Source organism: Micrasema longulum, unplaced genomic scaffold (assembly GCF_059751315.1).
Source record: "Micrasema longulum isolate JH-2025_06_02 unplaced genomic scaffold, ASM5975131v1 h1tg000362l, whole genome shotgun sequence".
In the NCBI taxonomy this organism is placed as follows: Eukaryota; Metazoa; Arthropoda; class Insecta; order Trichoptera; family Brachycentridae; genus Micrasema; species Micrasema longulum.
In genome coordinates, this window is record NW_028277564.1 from 778999 (window position 1) to 800614 (window position 21616).

Here is a 21616-nt window from a genome sequence, read left to right on the forward strand (position 1 = left end):
GATGGGTACCTACTTTTGATGTCTAGAAAGAACGTTAGGTCCTTGCATCTTTTTTTTATATGGCATTACATTTTTTGGCGCGAGCAATGTTTTCTTTTATGTACGTCACGTAGTCTTTTTTTCGACTTTGAACATTTTTGGCAAGCTTTAAGTGGTCGGGTTATAAAATGAATATTCTCCCTCCAAATAATGATGGAAATATATCCATAAAGCCTTACATACCACCTGTGATACAAAATAATAGAAGCTTTAATTTATCAAAACGGAAGGCTACGCTGAAATCCATGTCTACGGATACTACAAAAAACGACGAGGAAAGTAAGTGTTTTTCTCATGATCTTATACATTTTCGCCCACCAATGTCGTTGTTTATCATGTGACACGATATTATCTTTTATTTATTATGTATTCCTTAATAATTATTTGTTTGTAGGAAAACATATAATTGACCTTTCGAAACGACTTCCTGAGTTGATGAGTATTTTTAATCTACATCACAAAATCGGGGAAGGGTCGTTTTCATCTGTATTTCTTGCTTCCTTAAAATGTCACGAACATTTGCCCCAGGATCAAAGGAAATTTTACGCCATAAAGCATTTGGTGCCTACATCTCACCCTAGTAGAATAGAACAAGAACTTAGATGCTTAAAATACATTGGGTAAGTGACCTGCTTGAATTTCTTATTTGCTGTCAAATGTTAGAGAATCAAACAAAGCCTACCACCTGTGTTTTCTTTCTTCCAAATCAACTTATTCAGTTTCTGCAAACATAACTGGCCTTGCACAGTTGTAACATAGTACACAATGTACATTTGCTTATTTTTTGCTACACATTTTGTTTTCTCAAAACCATGACTGTACCAGATTTCAACACTTATGTTCTACACCATTTTGATCTAATGATATCAGAATAATTTCCATCAACTTACACCAGACATGTAATTAACTTTTTTTTCAGGGGCTGTGAAAATGTTGTTGGCCTTGATTTCTGCATGAGAAAATATGATACTGTTATTTTTGTTATGCCATATCTACCCCACACAAAATTTTCTGTAAGTCAACTCATTATTTTTTGCTAGTAATCCTTAATGACCTAACCTAAAATACAATAATGAAATGCTAAATTTATTAATGTTTGTATTTCAGATCACTTTGAAATATACTTGTCTTAATGCACTTTCTTAATTATATAATTCTCTTCATTTTTAATCTAGGTGTATTATTATTGATTCATAGTAATAATAATAGTATTTTGCAAGCCTACTTCGCTTTCAGGACTGAAATACCATAAAAACATCATTCATGTTTTGGATTCCCGGTGTAATATCGCGGGGTAATTAATACAACTGAACTTCAAAATCAGCATTTCGTCGTGATCGTAGAACAATGACGGATGTGTGAAAAATGCGACAATAACTTTCTTTTATATTTGATCTTAAAAAGGTTTTATAAAGGCTTTATAATATTCCAGGTTTGAAAAAAATATACATATAACTAACCCAAGTATCAACGGATATATTTTTGTACTTTTCGAATTGAGAAATTTAACCACTTTTATGGAAAGTTTAAGAAAATCCCATGTGTTGTTCTACGATCATGACGATTTGTGAGTTACCCACTAAAATCACATTTTTTATCCTCCTCCGTGAATGCTGCTAATAGACAAGTCATGCATTCAAATCGTCATAATATTATGATAGAAATGAATCACTCCTTGCTTATTTTTAGCATTCATGGAGGAAGATACAAATGTGTTTTTAGTGGGTAACTCAAAAATGCTGATTTTGAAATTACCTAGTTGTAGTAATTACCCCACAATATTATGTTGGTAATTGAAATTTCAGTATGAAAGTCTAGCAATTATTTTGTTATTACAATACGTAATATAATTAACAATTTTTTTAATCTATTTTCATGCTAACCATACCATCCTTATATGAACATAAACCTTTTATCTATTTTATTTTTCATATACTGCGTATAATAAATAGTGATAAGTGGCTATGTTATCTTAATGATGTAATAATACTTAAGAATTCAAACCAAAACAAGCAGATAATGTTTATTTATGTTTTACAGGAATATGTTCTCAAAATGGACGCTAAGGAAACCAAAACATACATCAAAAACCTCCTTCTAGCCTTAAAACGAGTTCACCAATTCAATATTATTCACAGAGATGTTAAACCGAGCAATTTTTTATATGATCGCATAAATAAAAGGTATTGTTTGTTTATTGTTTTATAAATTTGTCCAGGTAGATTAAGAATAAAGTTCTGTGTGAAATAGAACCAGAATCCTGGACGAGTGCTTTCGACTCGATGGCTACACTCAGGCAAAAATCCTGCATAAGTTAATCGTTGGAGATGAGTCCACCTTGTAGTTTAGTAGCCGGTGCATTCGCCTACCATGCTTGAGGTCACAGGTTCGATTCCTTGGAATATCGACATGACTTATTAATTAAAAGGTGGTTCTACGCCGCAATATTTTATCTTGGACTGGCACCTGATAGGTAAGGCTGATCACCTCACCTCCATCTAACAGATTATCGATATACGCTGCATATAGAGGACCAATGGAGTGACAGAGGTTTGATGATAATGAAATTTCTCTATAGCACATTAGTTGGCAGGCATAACTCGACCCATTCCATTTATATTTTGAGCATTTTTAGAATCATGGTAAATTTTTTGGCTTACTTTGTTAATAATAATAATTGGTTAATTTATGTAGCGCTGTTTTTGCGAGAAATCATCTCAAAGGCACTTAACATTTTTTTACTTACAATTTTGTGGTAACACTACACATAAATCTGATTGAAACATTAAGGGTATACCTTTTTATATTAAGGGCGCGAAAAAGGCAAACAAAGTATTCTGTGGGCGTAACTACTGACATTGTAGTATTCAAATATTTTTGACATTGTGTGAGCATACAAGGAAAACTGGCCAAGTCAATTTTTTTGCAATTTTGAATTGTTTTCACCAAGTGGATGTTATTTTTCACTCAAAAAAATACCAACTTTACTTATATCTCAAAGTGTTTTTACACAATTGATATTGTATATCGATCAAGTTAGTCTATGAACATTTGCTACAGGAAATATTGACATAATCAAAACACTTCGATTTTAACACAATACGTAAAGCAAATGAAACTTATATTCAAAAGTGTACTAAATGGCATAACTTAAATATTGATTTACCAACAAATAAGAATTCTGACTTGGCCAGTTTTCCTTGTATGCTCATGATATGTACACTAAGAAAAAAAAAGTTTACCATAAACACACTATTATTTCTATAGGCAATACATGACAACAGATAATCATATCTGAATATGGGCGATAATGCTAAAAAAAAATGCCTTAGCTGTTGGCACAATTAAAAGTCTTATGAACGTGTTAATCTCAATTTTTTTTTCTTAATACTAATGCAAATTCAAATGTAGTCTGAAACATTATCAGTGCTGGGCGGATGTCGAGTAACTTGAAATATTGTTGATCTACCTGCAAAAAACCTGTTTTTGTGCATCTTATAAAATGTTTAATTCACGCATGCTCGCTAACCTATGGGCCCCTCCTTTATGTAGAAACAGCCTCGTGTCACCTCTCTTAAAAACTGTATTACAAACATTAAAAACTCCTGTAAATATTGACAATGTAATTTTTTTTTTTTTAATATTGAGATAATTTTACCAGCTGTTTGTACAAATTGCCAATAGATATATATGTACATTGTTCATATATACATCATATCTGTTTGTAATTTTTATTGTTTATTTATTTAATAAATCAAAAATGATATTTTACCTACCTAAAGGAACGTGTCTGGGCAGATAAGGAATACAGTTGTGTTTGAAATAGTACTAGAATCCTGGATAAGTGTTTTAGACTTGATGGCTACTGACGCTTATAAGTCCACCTCATAGTGGTTGATGCTTTTGTCCACTGTGCTTGATACATGTTGAGGTCGTGAAATATTAGTTAAATAGGCAGTTTTATATTGCAATATTTTATTATCACTAGTGGCAATTGAAGTGAAAGACTAATCACCTTACCTTCATGTAACAGACAGTCAAAATATGCCGCATTTGGCCTACCAATCCAAAGTTCTATTCACCATGAGCCTTTTTGAATAAAAATGCATTCCAAAATATTACTCCAGAGATATTCCACAAAATATACATGGCCTATGTAAGACTTCTATTGGAGTATGGAGTCCCTACTTCACTTAAGACATCGAACTACTGGAAAAAGTCCAAAGATGTGCTATAAAAATTCCCAAATTACTCAAAAGGATGCCCTACCATGTTAGATTAAAAGCACTAAAACTTACATCATTGGAAGAACGACGGAAGAGACAAGATTTGATAGAAACTTTTAAGATACTATATGATTACTATGACTGCCCCCTGCACGAGATGTATCAATTAAATCCCAAGAAAAGCTACCATTTCAGTTCAGTGCCGAAAATCGGCATTTATTATAGTAAATAATACAATCTATTCTAAAATAAAACAACTTTGTTTTTAACCACAATTTTTTATTTTTCACCGACCGGTTTCAAAGCAAACAAGCTTCTTTGTCAAGGTTTAAGTAAATACGTAGTTTAGTTACGTAAACCTTGACAAAGAAGCTTGTTTGCTTTGAAACCGGTCGGTGAAAAATAAAAATTAGTGGTTAAAAACAAAGTTGTTTTATTTATTTTATTATAATGAATAACCACAAAGTTAGTGCTTCAAATATAAACTTTATACAATATATTCTGTTTGCAAAACAGTGAAAATGGGTACAATTAAGTCAAACTAGATATAGTACAATTATGCAAAATTAGATTACAAGCAAACATATTAGATACTGTCTATTCTCACTAGGTATGATAAATACCTGTTCTGATGTAGGCAGCGTTTATTTATTTTTATATAATACAGCCCATTTAGTCTTAGTAATGTGTAAAGATGATTTAAAGATGGAAATCTTTTGTAATGCTGAACAAACTGAAATAAGTTCTCATTCCTAGTTGTCCATTTCATTTCGGTAAACCAGTTCAAAAACCTATAGGATGCCTAACCTATTGAATTAAGAATAACGCAGACAAAAAACCAAACAAGAGATATAGGCGCACCAGGGGTGGTATTCCGAACGCATAAACGCGCGTAGGAATTGCATTTTAACGCGTATTTACGTAATAAATACACGTTAACAGGGCGATCTCTTCGCGCACAATTAAGTTCAGAATACCAGCTCTAGGGTGGTATTCTGAATCTTCTCTACCCCCTAGAGAGTGATCAATTTACAGATTTCAATTTTTTGCATGCGTTTACATTTCGCTTCATATCTGACCACACTGATGATTAAACATCAAATAAATATGAACACGTGAAATCAAACATGGTGATTTTCATTAGGAACATTACTGCGACCTTAAATATTACTCAAAACACTGAATTGACCAAACCCTATTTGTTTTTTTTTCGTATTTTAAATAGTTTTATACATCATTGTCGCCATTATAGTCGTTGGAACAATAGGCATTATCCCCCAGTAACTACACACGCGCGTTTCCAGAAATTATCAAGCAGCCAGTGGGCCACTTGGCGACGGTATCTACCTACTGTCTACAAAAGCTTCTCTTCGGACATCTATCTCCCTTTGTTAACCATGGAGTTGAAACAGTGTTTTATTTATTTAGTTTTTTATTGCTTACTTCTTGGCATGAAAACTTGACAGATTTACTACTATGCTCTATTTTTTGTATATTTATTGATACCATTTTAACTGATAGAATTCCACTCGTCCATGCGCTTTGTAGCTGCACGATGATTGGTTCTTTCATATATTTTTTTAAATACCTAAATTTTGTAAATTGGGTCTAGAAATCCAATCGTTTATGCGCTTAGTAGCTGCAAGACGTGTTGTAATCACACTCCTTTTTATTATTCATATTATTATTATTATTTCTAAATATCATTAATAAACTAAATTTATTTGTCAATTTTTAAAATGCGTAAATGGCTAAATTTCTAACTGTATGCGCTCTGTAGCTGCAAGACGTCCTGTTATCTATATCTGTTATAATTTTTAATTGATCTTAATTGAAAACGAGGAACTAGACTTCCAACTGTCCATGCGCTCGGTAGCTGCGAGACGTGCTGGGATATTTATTAATTGTACAGCGCCCTTGAGGTGATTTTCACAAAAACTATATACATATATATTATATAAAGCAAAGTGTCATCATATTAAAAAAAAACCCCACACTATCTACTCTCTAAGGGGTAGTTATATGAAGCAAAGTGTCATCATATTAAAAAAAAAAATCCCCAAACTACCTACTCTCTAAAGGGTAGTTATATGAAGCAAAGTGTCATGATATTTTAAAAAAATAATCCTCAAACTACCTACTCTCTAAGGGGTAGAGAAGATTCAGAATACCACCACTGCAAAGGCTGCCAGTCTATAGCAAATAATAATAAGATACCTAAAATACATCATCTGCTAACATGTGTTCAATGTTTTACATCCTTATTTTATTTTAAAACCTTGACAAAGGAACCGTCATGTCCTGAAACCGATTGACATTTAAAATTTATTTTCGTGACTTTACACAAACTAATTGTGTAGTTATATTATCTACCATGGAAAATCACAAAGTTAATGCTTCAAATACTAATTTTATTAATAATAAGATTGTTTTTTTCTTTTTCAGGTTTCTTCTCGTGGATTTTGGCCTCGCACAAAAAATTGACAGAGTTACACCAAACGGTATAGACCAAAAACCAGCCAATGTCGACACTACTTCAGCAAATAAAGTAAATGAAAATATTAATAATGGTTCCAATTTGGAAACAAATGTCCAAACTGTGAATGGACGAAAAAGAAAATACACCGACTTAAATGGTAGCCAGGTATGTTAAGTACTCAATTGGCATTTAATTGGTTAACTTTACTACTGCATGAATCAGATTTGTTTGTCTATGAAAGTGTTATCTAAATAAGAAAAGACATTGGGTTTATAATTTGGCTTGGACGTGAGCAACAATTGAATCATTTCGCAATTGGTATTATGGGTTTTTTTATCATCACTAACATACAAATAATATTAAAAAGATAGCAATATCCGATACAATTTTTTTTATTTTGCTGTTCTGGGTTTATGGAATTACTACAAAATCGCCCCATATATTTTTGTGAATACTTATAAATATATTAGTGGAAATATGTAATTATAAATAATATTCCTATGTTTTAAGACAACTACAGAAGATGCAGAAAGAAATCCTAAAAGGGCGTTGATAGTACAAATAGATTCAACCGATGACACCCCCTTAAAACCTTTACAGGACGACCACCCTAAAATTGTACCTCCAATTGTAAGTCATGCCTCTTCCTTAAATTTCAATTCTACAACTAGTTTTTATTCATAAAATTTCAATAGCTAATGATTATTCTATAGGTGGTAATGAGTAAATTCAGTGCGTACGGCAAAAATTAGAGCATTAAATTTTATCACAAAGTTTCTTGAAAATGTTTGAAAAAAAAAAGATTTTAACTAAACAAACTACTTTTATTTAATGTCACTAGTTCTTCTAAATCATCCAACGATAGAGTGTTGTGGTAGATTCCCGGTTTAAGGGGAAAAAAAATACCAATCAGCAGAACTCATCGAAGAGAACTTGTGACATCACATGCAGAGTAATTTCAAAATTACAAAACTTTAAAAAAATCACTAAGCTTCCTCATTGTTTCATTGCTTTTTGGTTATACTTTTTAAAATTACATTGTCTTTAAAGGCTTAAATAGAAAACATTGTTTTCCACGGTTTTTTCTTTATACAAACTGAAGTGTTTGGATAGTAATATGTATTTGTTTTTTCCAGAGTTTAGCTCAACCAGTCAGATCTCAAGAGATTTCTCCAAAGTTAGCCGCTGTAAAACGCCAGGTTTTTGCGGATGACAGCGTCAACGCTTCCAAGACAAATATAAACCCAACTGATAGAATAGGAAATCTTCGCCAACCAGCAGATCTAGTACAAAGCTTAGATTTAAATAATTATAGCAATAATTTCTCCAGTAGTTCAACAAATTTAGTCAATTATAATAATTTACTACAAAATTACCAACTTTCCAACTATCCTATTTGTGCTAATGCGTTAGAGTTACAGAAAATAGCGCAGTACTATAGTTATTACAACGCTTTAAGTTACAATAGTTTACTAGCGAACAACATGTACACCGACGGAAGTGGTTCTCATAAAAGTTTGCATGCTGGCATGGACTACAACTGGTATAAAAGCCAGCTAAATACTCACTTGTTGCAAAATAATTTAATGAATTACAATAACCTATATACAAGCCCTAAAATTTCTCACATCGCTAATGGGATGCCGAGTTATCACATTCCTATAGCTAGTAAACCTCCGGTAAAAACAGAAAAACCCAAACAAGTGCCTTTAGAACAAGCGAACTGTGCTCAGGTATCTGTAAAACACGAGGCGTTGAGTAAAAACGGATCTAAAAAGTCAGGGTCCACTCTGAAATTGTGCGGGTGTGGGGGGCGGCCATCGGTGTGCTCCATTTGCCTGGGCAGGGGGGCCTACAATGCCCCCCGCGCGGGGACTCAGGGCTTCCGACCACCTGAAGTATTACTCAAGTATACAGAGCAAACCACAGGTAAATATTATTTAATTGACCATATTTGTTTTTTTGTGTTTTAAGAATTAAGTTGACTGACAAAAATTGTGTAAAAGGAAATTTTGGCACTTTAAAAAATATGTATGTATAGGTTTGTGATCAAAGTAAGGCAATATAAAAAATGTTTACAATTACAAAAGTGATTTATTTTTATGTTCTCATTTGAAAATAATTTAAAAACTTAATTCAACTGACATTTTATAACTAATGTTACCAACTCTTTAGTTTTCTCTGTAGCCTAGTAAAGATCGTCACAGACATAATAATTCATAACATTGTCTTATGGAATAAAACACAGTCCTCAAGAACAATTCATTTTATTTGTATGAATCCCAGTTCCTGACTATCAAACATATCAACATTAGTTATGAACTGGGTTGTGGTCCCGTGGTAATGTTGTGAACTCACAGATCAAAGGTCCGAGGTTCAAATCCCTTTCTACCATAACTAGATACCCATTTTTCCATCACAAGTTATTTTCGGATTTTAAGAAATGGTCTGAAAGTGCCTAAACTTTCATATTCCGTTCTCCAATATTTTCTCCATTTCCGTTTTAATACGTTTATCTTGACTCCCTGGGGGGTGAAATCCAGTACTTGTCTGCAAACATTTGGATAAACTCAAAATATTGTTAAATGATAAGAACTCGAATTTTTATAAATGCTTAGGGAAAATAAGTTTTTTTCATGTAAACTCTGTAATGAAATTGAATGAAATAACTTTATTTGAAAATTTCACTTTTATAAACATTTTGTCTTGTGTTTTTTTTTATAAAATGTAGTTTAATAGTCAATATTTTAAAATAAAATTTTAGTCTAATTACGAAATAAAATATTTGTGAATGTAATATTGCCTTCAAATTAAATAAATATCTGTGTAAACAAGAATATATTAAAAATACTTTTTGTTGTGGTTTGTTGAAAATAGTTATTTCGAATTCTTTGTCTTTACTACTCTACTGATTAAATATGTGTACGTATGCATACAGTTACTTTGATTCCTTACTTTTATAGCAAAATTTTGTAAAGAAGTGAGTTTAAGTGGGTGCAGATTGGTGCTATGTAACATTTTGCCTTTCATTGCATGTTACGCTGCAAGTCTTGACGCATCGCGCGCACAAACCGCTTCACTACAAAATTCCTGTGCCCATCCGTTTCTGTTTGTGCATGTCACTCTACACAACCATTTGCGGCGATGTTCCGCACACACTGCGCGTTTCTTTTGTGTTTGTTTTGAATACCGACAATTGATGGATCGCTCCACGCACGGCTTGTAATGCGTGTTGCGTGCTCTGAAGACGACCAGACTATGGAAAATGTTCAACTTGTGCTACCTTGTGCATTACATTTCAGCAATGTGTACGGAAAATTCTGTTACATTGCACCAGTCTGTACCCACGTTTATATACCTCAGAATTTGATATCACTTTACTTGCAGTAAATCAATAGTTTATCCTTTAGCTTGACTTAACTAAAAAGAAACAATAGAAAACACACTTGTCAATTATAGTATTAGTGATTTGCAAGTCACTTACTTGTTACACTGTACCCGAGATTTGGGAGCCCTAGAGGGTATTGATATTGCTTTTATTTTCAAAAGGTTTAATTCGCAGGCTTATTTGATTTATTAAATGGCTAACAAAAAATTATAATAAAATAAATCAAACAACTATGTTTTGTAATGAATAACCACAAAGTTAGTGCTTCAAATATAAAATTTATTAAAAAATTAGATTAAATGGAAAATGCATTTACTCACCAATGCTCAACTATTTCAGAACAGCAATTAAATGACTTATTTTTTTAATCACTACTTCACACCAACAAAAGCTTTATTTTGCAATTACTATAATTAAATCATAAATTCTGTTATCAAATTAGCTCTGTTTTTTTTTTTTTTTTAAGAAATATTTGCATTCTTATGAACTACCCAAATATTTAATTTTGAGGGCCATTTTCAACGAGTTGTAAATAGCTCACTATCAGAAAATGGTTATTAAGTTGGGGTAGAGTGGGATTCGAACCTCGGATCTTTGAGCCGTGAGTCCGAGACACTAGCCACGGAACCACAACCCGATTATTTTTGACGGTTATTGAATTCTCATTGGCTGTAGAAAAAACAGTGTTGCTCTCTGTTGTGTACCGTTATGTGTATATGTGTTTCACTGTTCCCCACCTAGGGTTACCATTTCAAAATGAAGGGATACCTATTCAGGGTGCCTGAATTGCCTGATTTTTCAAAAAAATACTTGTCTTTTTGTTTCTAAAGTGTAAAATTTTGATGTTTTCTCGTGTCACCAATATAGCCCTTACTGAATCAACATTTTAAAATCTATTCCTTTCTTTACTCCACTGGGCATTGATGAGGGAAACTTTACATTATAGATTTGCTTTTTTATGTATTTTTGTTCACCACAACAGATTAGGAGGCCCAATTACAGAACAGAAACTCAGGCTGGAGAAAAATTGTATTTAATTTTGTGTTCTCACTTAGAATCGAACGCAGAACATTCCGTGTGTGAGTCAAGTATCTTAGCCAATACACCACGGAGGCGTCTATACTACAGTACAAATAACTTCTCTACCAATTTTTTGATCATTGCTTTACTAAAAGAAATTGTACACTATGCAATGGTCCTCATCAAAGAAAGCAAAAATAAATCATATTATTCCTCTTTGATACAAAATTCAACTTAATGTGTTAATTTAATTTTAGCTGTGGACCTATGGGCATGTGGAGTAATACTATTGTCTGTTGTGTCGGGTTGTTATCCTTTCTTCCGTGCCCCTGATGACCTTACAGCATTAGCAGAAATGGTAACACTCTTCGGCAGCAAACCTCTAAAAAATGTCGCCAATGTTTTAGGTACGTGACTTACCTTATTTAAGCATCACTGCATAATATGCACGTAAATCACTTATAGCCAATGCTTGATTCTATTCTTATTTTGACTGAGCCGTACATTCACTGAAAAATATATTCACTGCTCAAATATATACATTTATCTGTTATATCTATCTCTGTGTGATTTTTAGTTCTTTATTCGCATGCTGTTGATCGAGACATTTGTTGTTATCACAATTTTTAATGAGGAACTTCAGCCCTACGGAAATTGGATACAAAAATGTTTTCTTGCGCGCGGTAAAAATTAGAGCATTATATTGTACGGCAAAATTTCTTAAAAATGTACAAAAAAATAATTATTATTTTAATAAAAACGCACTACTTTGAATGACGTCACTGGTTCATATGAACCATCCAATGATATAATAGCTTTGAAGGATATCCGGTTTGGTCACTGTAAACAATCCAATCGAAAGAACTGTCATAGAACAACCTCTGACGTCACGCGGAGTTTTTTTAGAAATACAAAACTTTAAAAAATCATTGCGCTGATACTACTTTATATAAAAATAATATTAATAAAAAAAATTGGCTTAGATTAATATTCCATTAACAAAAAAAAGACACTGAACTACCTCATTATAGGTATTTTCAATGTTTTTTTTTTTAAATACACCATTTTTAAAATTACAATTATTAAAATGAATTAATGTGCTTTATTAGACACATGATTTTAGTTCTAAAGCACTGTTTTTCAACCTGTGGGTCGTGACCCTCTAGGAAGTTGCGAAGGTCGTGGGCACAAAAGCAAGTAGCTTTTGTGTTGCACTCGTGACTGCGATCTCTCTGAGCGAGGCAGAAGTTGATCCTGCTACTCGTAAGGGGTTGCGTATTCAAAAAGCTGAAAAACACTGTTCTAAAGAACTGAGAAATGTATCCATTTAATGTAATGAAATTATTTCAAGTTTGAAGAAATATACAAATTTGTATTTAAATACGCATCTTTGTAAATTTAAACAAAAATATAATGCTGTTAAATCTCTGCATGTATCTTTTTTTCATTTCAATTACTAATAAAATGTGTCATTTTGTCAGGTCGCCATTTAATGTGCAGTCACACCCGCCGGCCGCTAGACCTGAGGAAACTTTGTTCGCATTTACGATATCGTGCCTTGAAATCAAATAGCGCCGGCAACTCTGAACTTGTCAAGTCCACCATACACGAATTACAACAGGATAGAGATCCGAAGGATGTTCTACAGCCGAACGCTAAAGTCCCTGGCGCCAGTGGGAAAAGCGACGGAAAGAAAAACGGGGCAAACAGCAAACTTAAAGGAGCAAAGAAGGCGAGAAACTGCCAGCATTGTACTTTACCACTAAATGTATGTGTCTGTGCACCTGACGGCAGCCACGCTGCTTTGCCTGTAAGTAATCATATTTTATATCTTAGGACATGATACAAAATTAATACAATACAGTCATTCACATTCTATCACTTCTTCACAATATTTTTAATAATCCCATTTCGCCTGTTTATCTGAGAAAGCTTTTCCAACCTCTATCACATCATGGGCTATTTCTTCCTTCTAGTAACGAGAGAACCTTTTCAATATCCATTGACCGCTCTAATTTTTTTTGCCCCCTCTTTCACAGTAGTAGCTGCTTGATTGTGGAACAATCTACCCACTAATGTCAAAGACGCCCCGCCCCTTCTTTTTTATTCAAATAACATATGAAATGTCACTTCCTAGGCAAACTATTGAACTAAAACAACAATAAATTATGTTATTTATTTGTATGGCATTAACTTTGTTGAATAACATGATTTTATTTACTAAATTAAACATTTAAGTTTATAACTTCATCTGTAGATGGAAAGATATGTGCTTTCCGAAACCGAATAGTAGTGCTTCAAAATAAATTCTAATTGGTGTCAAAGTCAATGTGTTCAATTTAATCGGGTTGTGGTCCCGTGGCTAGTGTCTCGGACTCACAGACCGAAGGTCCGTGGTTCGAATCCCACTCTACCCCAACTTGATTCCATTTTCTAATAGTGAGTTATTTACAACTCGTTGAAAATGGCCCTCAAAATTAAATATTTGGGTAAATCATAAGAACGCAAATATTTCTTTTTTACAAAAAAAAAAAAAAAATAGTAATAGTAATTTATATCAAACTTTTGTAAATTATTTAACTAAATATTTATTTATTTATTTGACTATTGTAGTCTGCATTACTTTACGGGCTGTTTTACCCATCACGTAATGCAGACTGTAGACATAAGTTAGAAATTAATGAATAGAAAGCAGATAGCTGCTAAACTGTTGATATGTACAGAAAAATAAATCCATATTATCCGCAGAAGCCGTATTCAACAATCGAATTGTCCTATTAATGGGTGAATTCTGACTTGCATTTGTACTGCTTCTGGGTGTGTAAAACAGTGCACAAGATCTCACTCCAGTATAATTATTGGAAACGTACAAACTGATCTCTTTCACATATATGCAACGCCATTTGAAATCAATATCGAAGTGTTCTTCCAGATTTATTCTTGCAGAAAATATTAATTTGTCAACATTTCATTCTACTTTTTTTTTAAATATTTAAACATATTCATTTAATATTTTAATGACTATGCAAGTTATAAAACAAAACGCTTGATAAGCTTCCACTTCATTTGACTAATTACCGCTTTCCACCCGTGATACTTTCAGACGACTGGTGAATATTACATTAGTATTACTGTATATATATGTAACAATATTTTCAATTTTAGGTTACAAATTCAACTTCCAACATACATTGGTGCGGGTTTCCCGATGAAGCGTTTGACTTGCTAGAAAAGTTGTTGGACTTGAACCCTCACACAAGAATCACAGCATCAGAAGCCCTGCTCCACCCCTTCCTATCTGATTCATGACAAATCATCACGATTACATTTGACATTTGGTGGTGTAATCTTCCAGCGAGCCATTATGTTCCATCATTTCTATTATGTAGTATCTCATAATTACTAGTCACAGGATGTAACCTAAACATATTCGCCTGACACTTCAACCCGCAGGTACAAATCACTACATTTTCAAGATTTATATTTATGTTTTACCAAATATTAAGAAAAACTTACAATTATGTACTCAATGAACTTTCGAATAATCACGCTACGTATATACTTTCATTTAATGTTTAAAATATCTAGGATTATTCAACCAAACGTAATTTAATTGAAAAAAATATTCATATTTATTCTAAAGTTTAGTTTTAGTTATGTATTAATTTAAAATGTTGTATGTGTCGCAATGACTCCATTGGGATTTTACATGTAACATCCTATTGAATTCCATTCATTTATTTTCTTTGTGTTCATTGTTTTCTTTTAACTTTTAAGATAATGTTACAATATTTTCATTTCTAATTAAGATTTTTTTAATGGACTGTAGTTACCATGAATGAATTATTCGAAACAAAATATTATCATGTACATTATTTATTTTCAATGTAAAATTTTGCTACTGTTAATATAGGAATTTTGTTATTATATACTGCCCAACTTGGATGAAATTTATGCTGTGTAAAATATTAAATCCATACTAATTTAGACATCTACCGCTGAATTTAATTTTTCAGTATTTGAATGCAAAAAAAATAATATTTCCTCACAAATTCTGACCATTAATGGTCCTTAAGTGCAGTGTTAAATCATGAAATTGACTAGAAAAATTAAAATACATACATTTTCGGACTAACAAGTGCATCAATTAATACAGACCCAAAAGTATATTTTGTCAAATTTAGGTTTCCCCCTTTTTTGAAATTTTTTCAATACATACACACCCATATTTTTGCTAAACCATCATAATATTTTTTGTCATATTCAACCCTTTCAATCACGGTGTATTTTGCATAGCACATGCAAAAAATCCAAGCTGTTTTTTAACATTTTTTAACTCCTTTAATACCCAGTGAGTTTTAAATCAGATAAATCTCAAGTTCTCTAATTGTAATTATCAAGTTTATTTAATATCACTGAACACTGCTGTGTAATTTTCAAAGTTATAAAAAAATATACATAAAACTGGCGGCCTCCGTGGTGTAGTGGTCAAGACGCTTGACTCACACACGAAAGGTTCCGGGTTCGATTCCCGGTGAGAACACAAAAATTAAAATGTGATTTTTCTCAAGCCTGGGTGTTCTGTGATGTAATTCACTACTGTAATTGGGCCTCCTGGCCTGTTGTGGTGCAAAAATAAATAAAAATAAAAAACTTATCCGAAAACTTTAAGACCTATGATCAGCTCTATGGGATTAAAGGGGTTAAAATCTTATTGCTGCAGTGTGAATTATCCCCCAAATAAATGTTACCATAGTTAACCAAGATTTTTTTTCTGAAATGAATGTATAAATTCTGTCCATTATCATAAAACAAATCTTCCAATACCAAAAATACCTCAAATTTAATATAAAATACTTATTTAATTTGAAGACTAAATGCTCATATTTTCATAAAAGGAGGATACATATTATATACAAATATAGTATATTTTATACTGCTTAAACAACTAAAAATCAAATACCATATAAACTTATCTTTAGATTTGAACATGTATACATATTCTCAAAAACAAAAAATAGTGAAATACATCATATCTGGTTGTAGTACAGATATTTTTAAATTTAAATTATGCATGTATTACTTTTCATGATTCAAATTTTCATGTGGATAAAAACAATGCTAGGTTGTCTTTGTTGATACACTGGGATTGCATTTTATGAATGCATAATTCATTAAAAAAAGCAAGCAAATTTTATTGGGGATGCATCGATGTGCACTTCTGCTGATACAATATAGATATTTATAGAAAAATATTGGCGATATCGGAACCGATATGGATAATGAATTTTAAAAAGTTTTGACTATAAATCAGACAATAACGAAGTTACTTGCATGAATTTAATTGAATAAAATGATAAACAGTACGAAAATAAAATTTGTCATTTTAAAATTTAACTTTCAGAAGTTAATAATGAAAATCAACATTAATGATATGCTCACACAACAATAGTAAAACTATATTGCGTTTGCTTGTGTTTTTGAAACTTAAGTATTGATGTATGTATCAGCAAATAAATATCGCCGATTCCGTTACATTAGTATCGGATGCATCCTTAGTATTTACATTATTTTATTAATATGCCAAATATTTCAAATGTGTAGTAATATGTTACAGAGGCAAATCAGTTCTACTTTCACAACAGCTATGGCTATCAGCTCTCAATATATTGTGGTACCTAAAGAGGCTATACCATGTTTTACATCCCATTAAAAGCATTAGCTATTTAATAAATAACATAATTGCTTATATTTTATATGTATTTTAAAAAAAGAGAACTTTCGAAAATGTTCGATTAAGTAGAGTAAAAAAAATGTAAAGCTTATCTTTGATCAATTGTTCTTCCTTGAATTGTGACTTGCTCGTAATAATTTACTTAAGAATATAAGTGCCGATTTCTGAGCAATAATGATAAATATAATGCTTGTATTTATGTTAATGATTATGAATACTGAGTTAAAATGTTAAATTAATTAAAATTTGTCATAAATTAATTAATGTAAATATTGACTACGGGTTTAGTAAAAATTTAATATTATTAAACATTTATTGAAATGAAGTTAGATGGTTCTAAAGTGTGATTCAATTCAGATAAATAGTGGTTCTATTGAGAACATTATTTAATTTCCATACCTAAAGTAGGTAAGCGTGGCTAAGGCTCTCTGGAAGTATCTGCAGTATGTGGCTCAACCATCCAGAAAGCTTCCACTTGATGGCGGTTGTCACGTGAAGTTATTGCATCCATTGTCTTATTTCTACGTTCCTTACAAAATCAAACCACCGCTCACCCAAAATTATATATCAGGAAAAATAGATTTGTGTGTTAGAACTACATCATTAAAGGATAGTAAATTACCTCTTATATTTTCATGATGATTACTGATTGATAAAAATAATTTGATTATCTGTTCTGGTTTTCAAAATAATAAATCGGCGTATATTTAAATAGACACATTACAAGTGCGTGGCATTTCAAATTGTGGGTAGTTGTATTCCTTGCCTTCATGCTCTAATGGATTTTCATTGTGATCGAACATGACGCTAAGAAAAATGATTCCACTGCGTGTGATGAAAAAAATGCTATAATTACATTGTAACTAAAAAACAATTCATGTATATAATTTCATTTGTAAATACAATCCAATTTATTGAATCAGTGGATAATTTTTTTTTTTTAAAGTACATTTTTCACAGTTTTATCAACTAGCTACCAGCTCGTTATCATAGATATGACACAGAAATAAATTATGGACTAAGTAAATCTCTTTCTCACATGAATGTTTGCATGTGAATATTTACTCTCTTTTTTTTATATTCAGGTCAATGCAATATTAGCTATATCTAAGATTTAGTTGATATAGGAATAACGTGTCTATTTATTATACGTCAATGTTTATTGTAGTACTTAATTTGTTATGATGTATCTCTGAGTGTCGAGAAAAGAGTAAAAACTTGACTTCAATTGATTGTAACACTGGCAAACCCAAATTATAAATGGCTTGCTTTCTGATTGGTTACTACAAGGTCACAGCATTATATTTCAGTACCTACTTCTGTTTTTAAAGTATTAACAGAGGAAAGTCGTAGCACCAGCGTCCTCAATTATTTTCTACTCTTTTTTTTACAGTTTAATTGAGAATAATAACTCATATGTGAGAATGCACCATTATGCAAACTTACAAGTTAAACAATATTATAATATTCTCCTCGTTACTTATATTACTATAAAAATACATTATAGTTTTATCATTTAAAAAAATTGTACTAAATTGAATATTTAAGTACATCAGAAATCTTTTTTTTTGCAAAGCATGAGTAACCCAATTATTTATAGACTTGTGTTTATATAGCTATGTATTACAAATTATGTTAAGATCAAACTTCTGTTAGGTATGCGTGATTTCTGTTGTTTTGTGAATACTTCGATCTCGAGATTTGCCATAATGTATTTCAAATTTGAAATAATATTATTGATTATCTTTTTTCACAATATGTGTTCTAATAATATGTATATGCATGCATGTAGTCGGTATTTGATTTGTTTACAGTTATCATAAAACACACTTAAACAAGTGCCTTCTACCTATAATTCATATTTTAAAAAGCAATATAATTAACTGAAGTTAAAATTAAAATGGTAAAAAGTAAGTGTTTCTTTTATTCTAGAAATATTGTTTTAGTTTAACATTTTTCAGTTGATTTATGTTTGTTTCTCTGTGATTGTAAAAGTTATTTATTTTCTTTTCAACACCTGTTTTGTTATAAAATAAAACCTTTGATTGTTTAACACAGTCTTTGTATTTATTTATTAATTTTGAGGCGCCGTCCACAAACAATATTTCTACATAGTCAATGAAGTTCAATGCTAAGGGGAATTGTATATAAAAAAATTATTGTTGCACACGGTAAAAATCAGACCATTTAATTGAATGCAAATTTTCTCTAAAATGTATGAAAAAATTATAAGAATGAACTATTAGGAGTACAACTTTGCTTCTACCGTTTTCCTGTAAATGGCTGTAGTGATAAGAAGTAATTGAAATAGCAAATCATACACGTCATTCAATAAACTTGGGCATCTGTCAACATAGTCATCTCATAGAAATATTAGTTAAGTTGTGTCTGCATCATAAAGTTATTCTCGATTGAAAATATCAGTTTACAACCTAAATTCTCGTAATTTGCGGGAGGTTTTAATTTTGTGCTTCAATACGAAGAGATCTGCTAAACGCTTCAAGAATGGTGATTTTCTCGCCGAAGACAGCCATAGTGGTGGAAAAGATAAAATTTTCAAAGATGCAGAATTGGAGGCATTACTTGATGAAGACTAGTGTCAAAGTCAAGAAGAATGAGCATGATCATTGGGAGTGACTCAACAAGCAATTTCAAGACGCCTCAAAACCATGGGAATGATTCAGAAGCAAGGAAATTGGATGCTGTACGTGTTGAATGGCGTTTATTTGCTTGTGAACAGTTGCTTGAAAGGCAAAGACGGAAAGGATTTCCGTATGGCATTGTGACAGGAGGTGAAAAATGGGTCCTTTACGATAATCTCAAGCGCAGTAAATTATGTGAATTTCCTGGCCATGCTCCCACGTCAACAGCCAAACTGAATATTCACGGCTCTGCGTTTGGTGGGACGAGCTCGGTGGAGTGTATTATGAGCTATTAAAACCGAGTGAAACAATCACAGGCGATCGATATTGAATGCTGTTAATGCGTTTGAACCGAGCATTGAAAGACAAATGGCCGCAATACAACGAGAGACATGATAAAGTTATTTTGCAGCATGATAATGCTGGACCCCATGTTACGAAAGTCGTCAAGACTTACTTGGAAACGTTAACATCGTAAGTCGTACCACACCCGCTGTATTCTCCAGACATTCCATCCCTAGAAGGTCAAAACTATCACTTGTTTCGATCAATAGCACACGGTCTGTCTGACCAGCACTTCCGGTCTTATGAAGAAGTAAAAAAATTGGATCGATTCGTGGATCGCTGCAAAATATGATCAGTTTTTTCAACGTGGGATTCGTATGCTGCCCGAAATATGGGAGAAAGTTGTGGCCAGCTATGGACAATAGTTTGAATCATCAATTAAAAAAACAGCGGAAAAAAAATTCTACACTTAATACTTTAAATGTCGTCACAAGTTCTTCTAAATCAACCAATGATACAGTGTTGTGATAGATTTCCGATTTTCGGGAAGCCAATCCACCAATCACGACAACTCACAAAAGAGAACTAGTGACGCCACGCCCGGAGTAATTAAAAAATTGCATAACTTTAAAAAATCGTAGTGATGATAATGCATTACATAAAAAAAATTGGCTTACTTTGATAGTAAAAAAAACCCCACTGAACTTCCTCATTATATCAGTTTTAATACTACAGTCTGTCAAAAAAGAGCAGAAAATAATTTAGAGCGCTAGGGTTCTTATGGTAACACTTTGAAAACAAACAGGATGATGTGACCTTGTCATAATATGGTGTTGTCTACATAAAAATCAACTGTTCTATTATTATTGATACTCTTCTTTTTTTCGACAGACTGATTAGGAATGATTATATTATTAATATATAATATATTATTATCATATAATATATTATATTATACCTATATAACTACACTGGAACCTCTTACACGGTGTTGAAATTCTAAATTGTTACCGTGTTCGGTACAAAAAATTGAATTAAATTTTCAACTTTAAATTGACAATGCCATTCGTTTTTCGAATTCCCTACATCGCTCTTTTACTTATTAGGCGCCATACCTCTTTAGGTATGGCAACACCCCCTTTTAGAGGGAATGAATCTCAGGATGAATATTATATATATATGTGATCTCACATAATATATGGGTGAGATTCATCCGGCTGAACCATTTCACATACTAGGCTACGCCTGAATTTTTTTTTTCAAGGTTTCTAAACAAATTTACTAATTGAATGTATGCCTTTTTTTCGTTGTGTATTTTATTTAACATTTATTTTAATAATCTTGTAAGGTTTTACAATAAAAGCGCACGATGTTAGGCGTTTTGAACTGACTTTTGACTAATTTAAATAGGTTTCGATTTCGGAATCTAGAAGAGAAGCCGAAATTCGGTTTCGACTGAAAATCTTATTGTGTCGGTCGGTCACTACTAGTCTGTGGTCACTACAAGTTATTTTTTTTCAAGGATTCAAGAACAATTGTTTTATTTTTTATTATCTCTTAATAGTCTATGGTAGCGCGGGGCTTTTTATACGGATTTTTCAAGCACCGCTTTCATAGTAGCAAGCAGCTTTATTGCAGCTGCGATTGCAATTGCGTTAAATCTTATTCACAGCGATTAACCTTTAATGTGTCCTGACCATAACCATTACAATAAATCATGGCATAGGCATTGTTTTATTATGATTACGAATTGTACGTAATATTTTTGAGAAGTTTATTTTTTATGAACTACTTTATTCATTT

General features: G+C 32.1%; 1 protein-coding gene across 1 annotated transcript; it reads left to right on the plus strand.

Moving 5' to 3' along the window:
* Positions 1–60: 60 nt before the first annotated feature.
* LOC148282202 (cell division cycle 7-related protein kinase-like) lies at positions 61–14651 on the plus strand. Its single transcript, XM_088225445.1, has 10 exons — positions 61–318; positions 434–659; positions 959–1052; positions 2080–2222; positions 6711–6909; positions 7255–7374; positions 7881–8673; positions 11410–11559; positions 12634–12962; positions 14318–14651. The coding sequence occupies exons 1-10, from the start codon at positions 168–170 to the stop codon at positions 14459–14461; spliced, it is 2349 nt and encodes a 782-aa protein (XP_088081571.1). The 5' UTR covers positions 61–167; the 3' UTR covers positions 14462–14651.
* Positions 14652–21616: the final 6965 nt, after the last annotated feature.

What these genes read in the sequence shown, in the direction of transcription:
- LOC148282202 (XM_088225445.1), top strand. Translation starts at nt 168, where the DNA reads ATGAATATTCTCCCTCCAAATAATGATGGAAATATATCCATAAAGCCT. An exon ending in TACAAAAAACGACGAGGAAA is followed by an intron (nt 319 to 433) that starts GTAAGTGTTTTT and finishes ATTTGTTTGTAG; the next exon opens with GAAAACATATAATTGACCTT. An exon ending in CTAAAATTGTACCTCCAATT is followed by an intron (nt 7,375 to 7,880) that starts GTAAGTCATGCC and finishes TGTTTTTTCCAG; the next exon opens with AGTTTAGCTCAACCAGTCAG.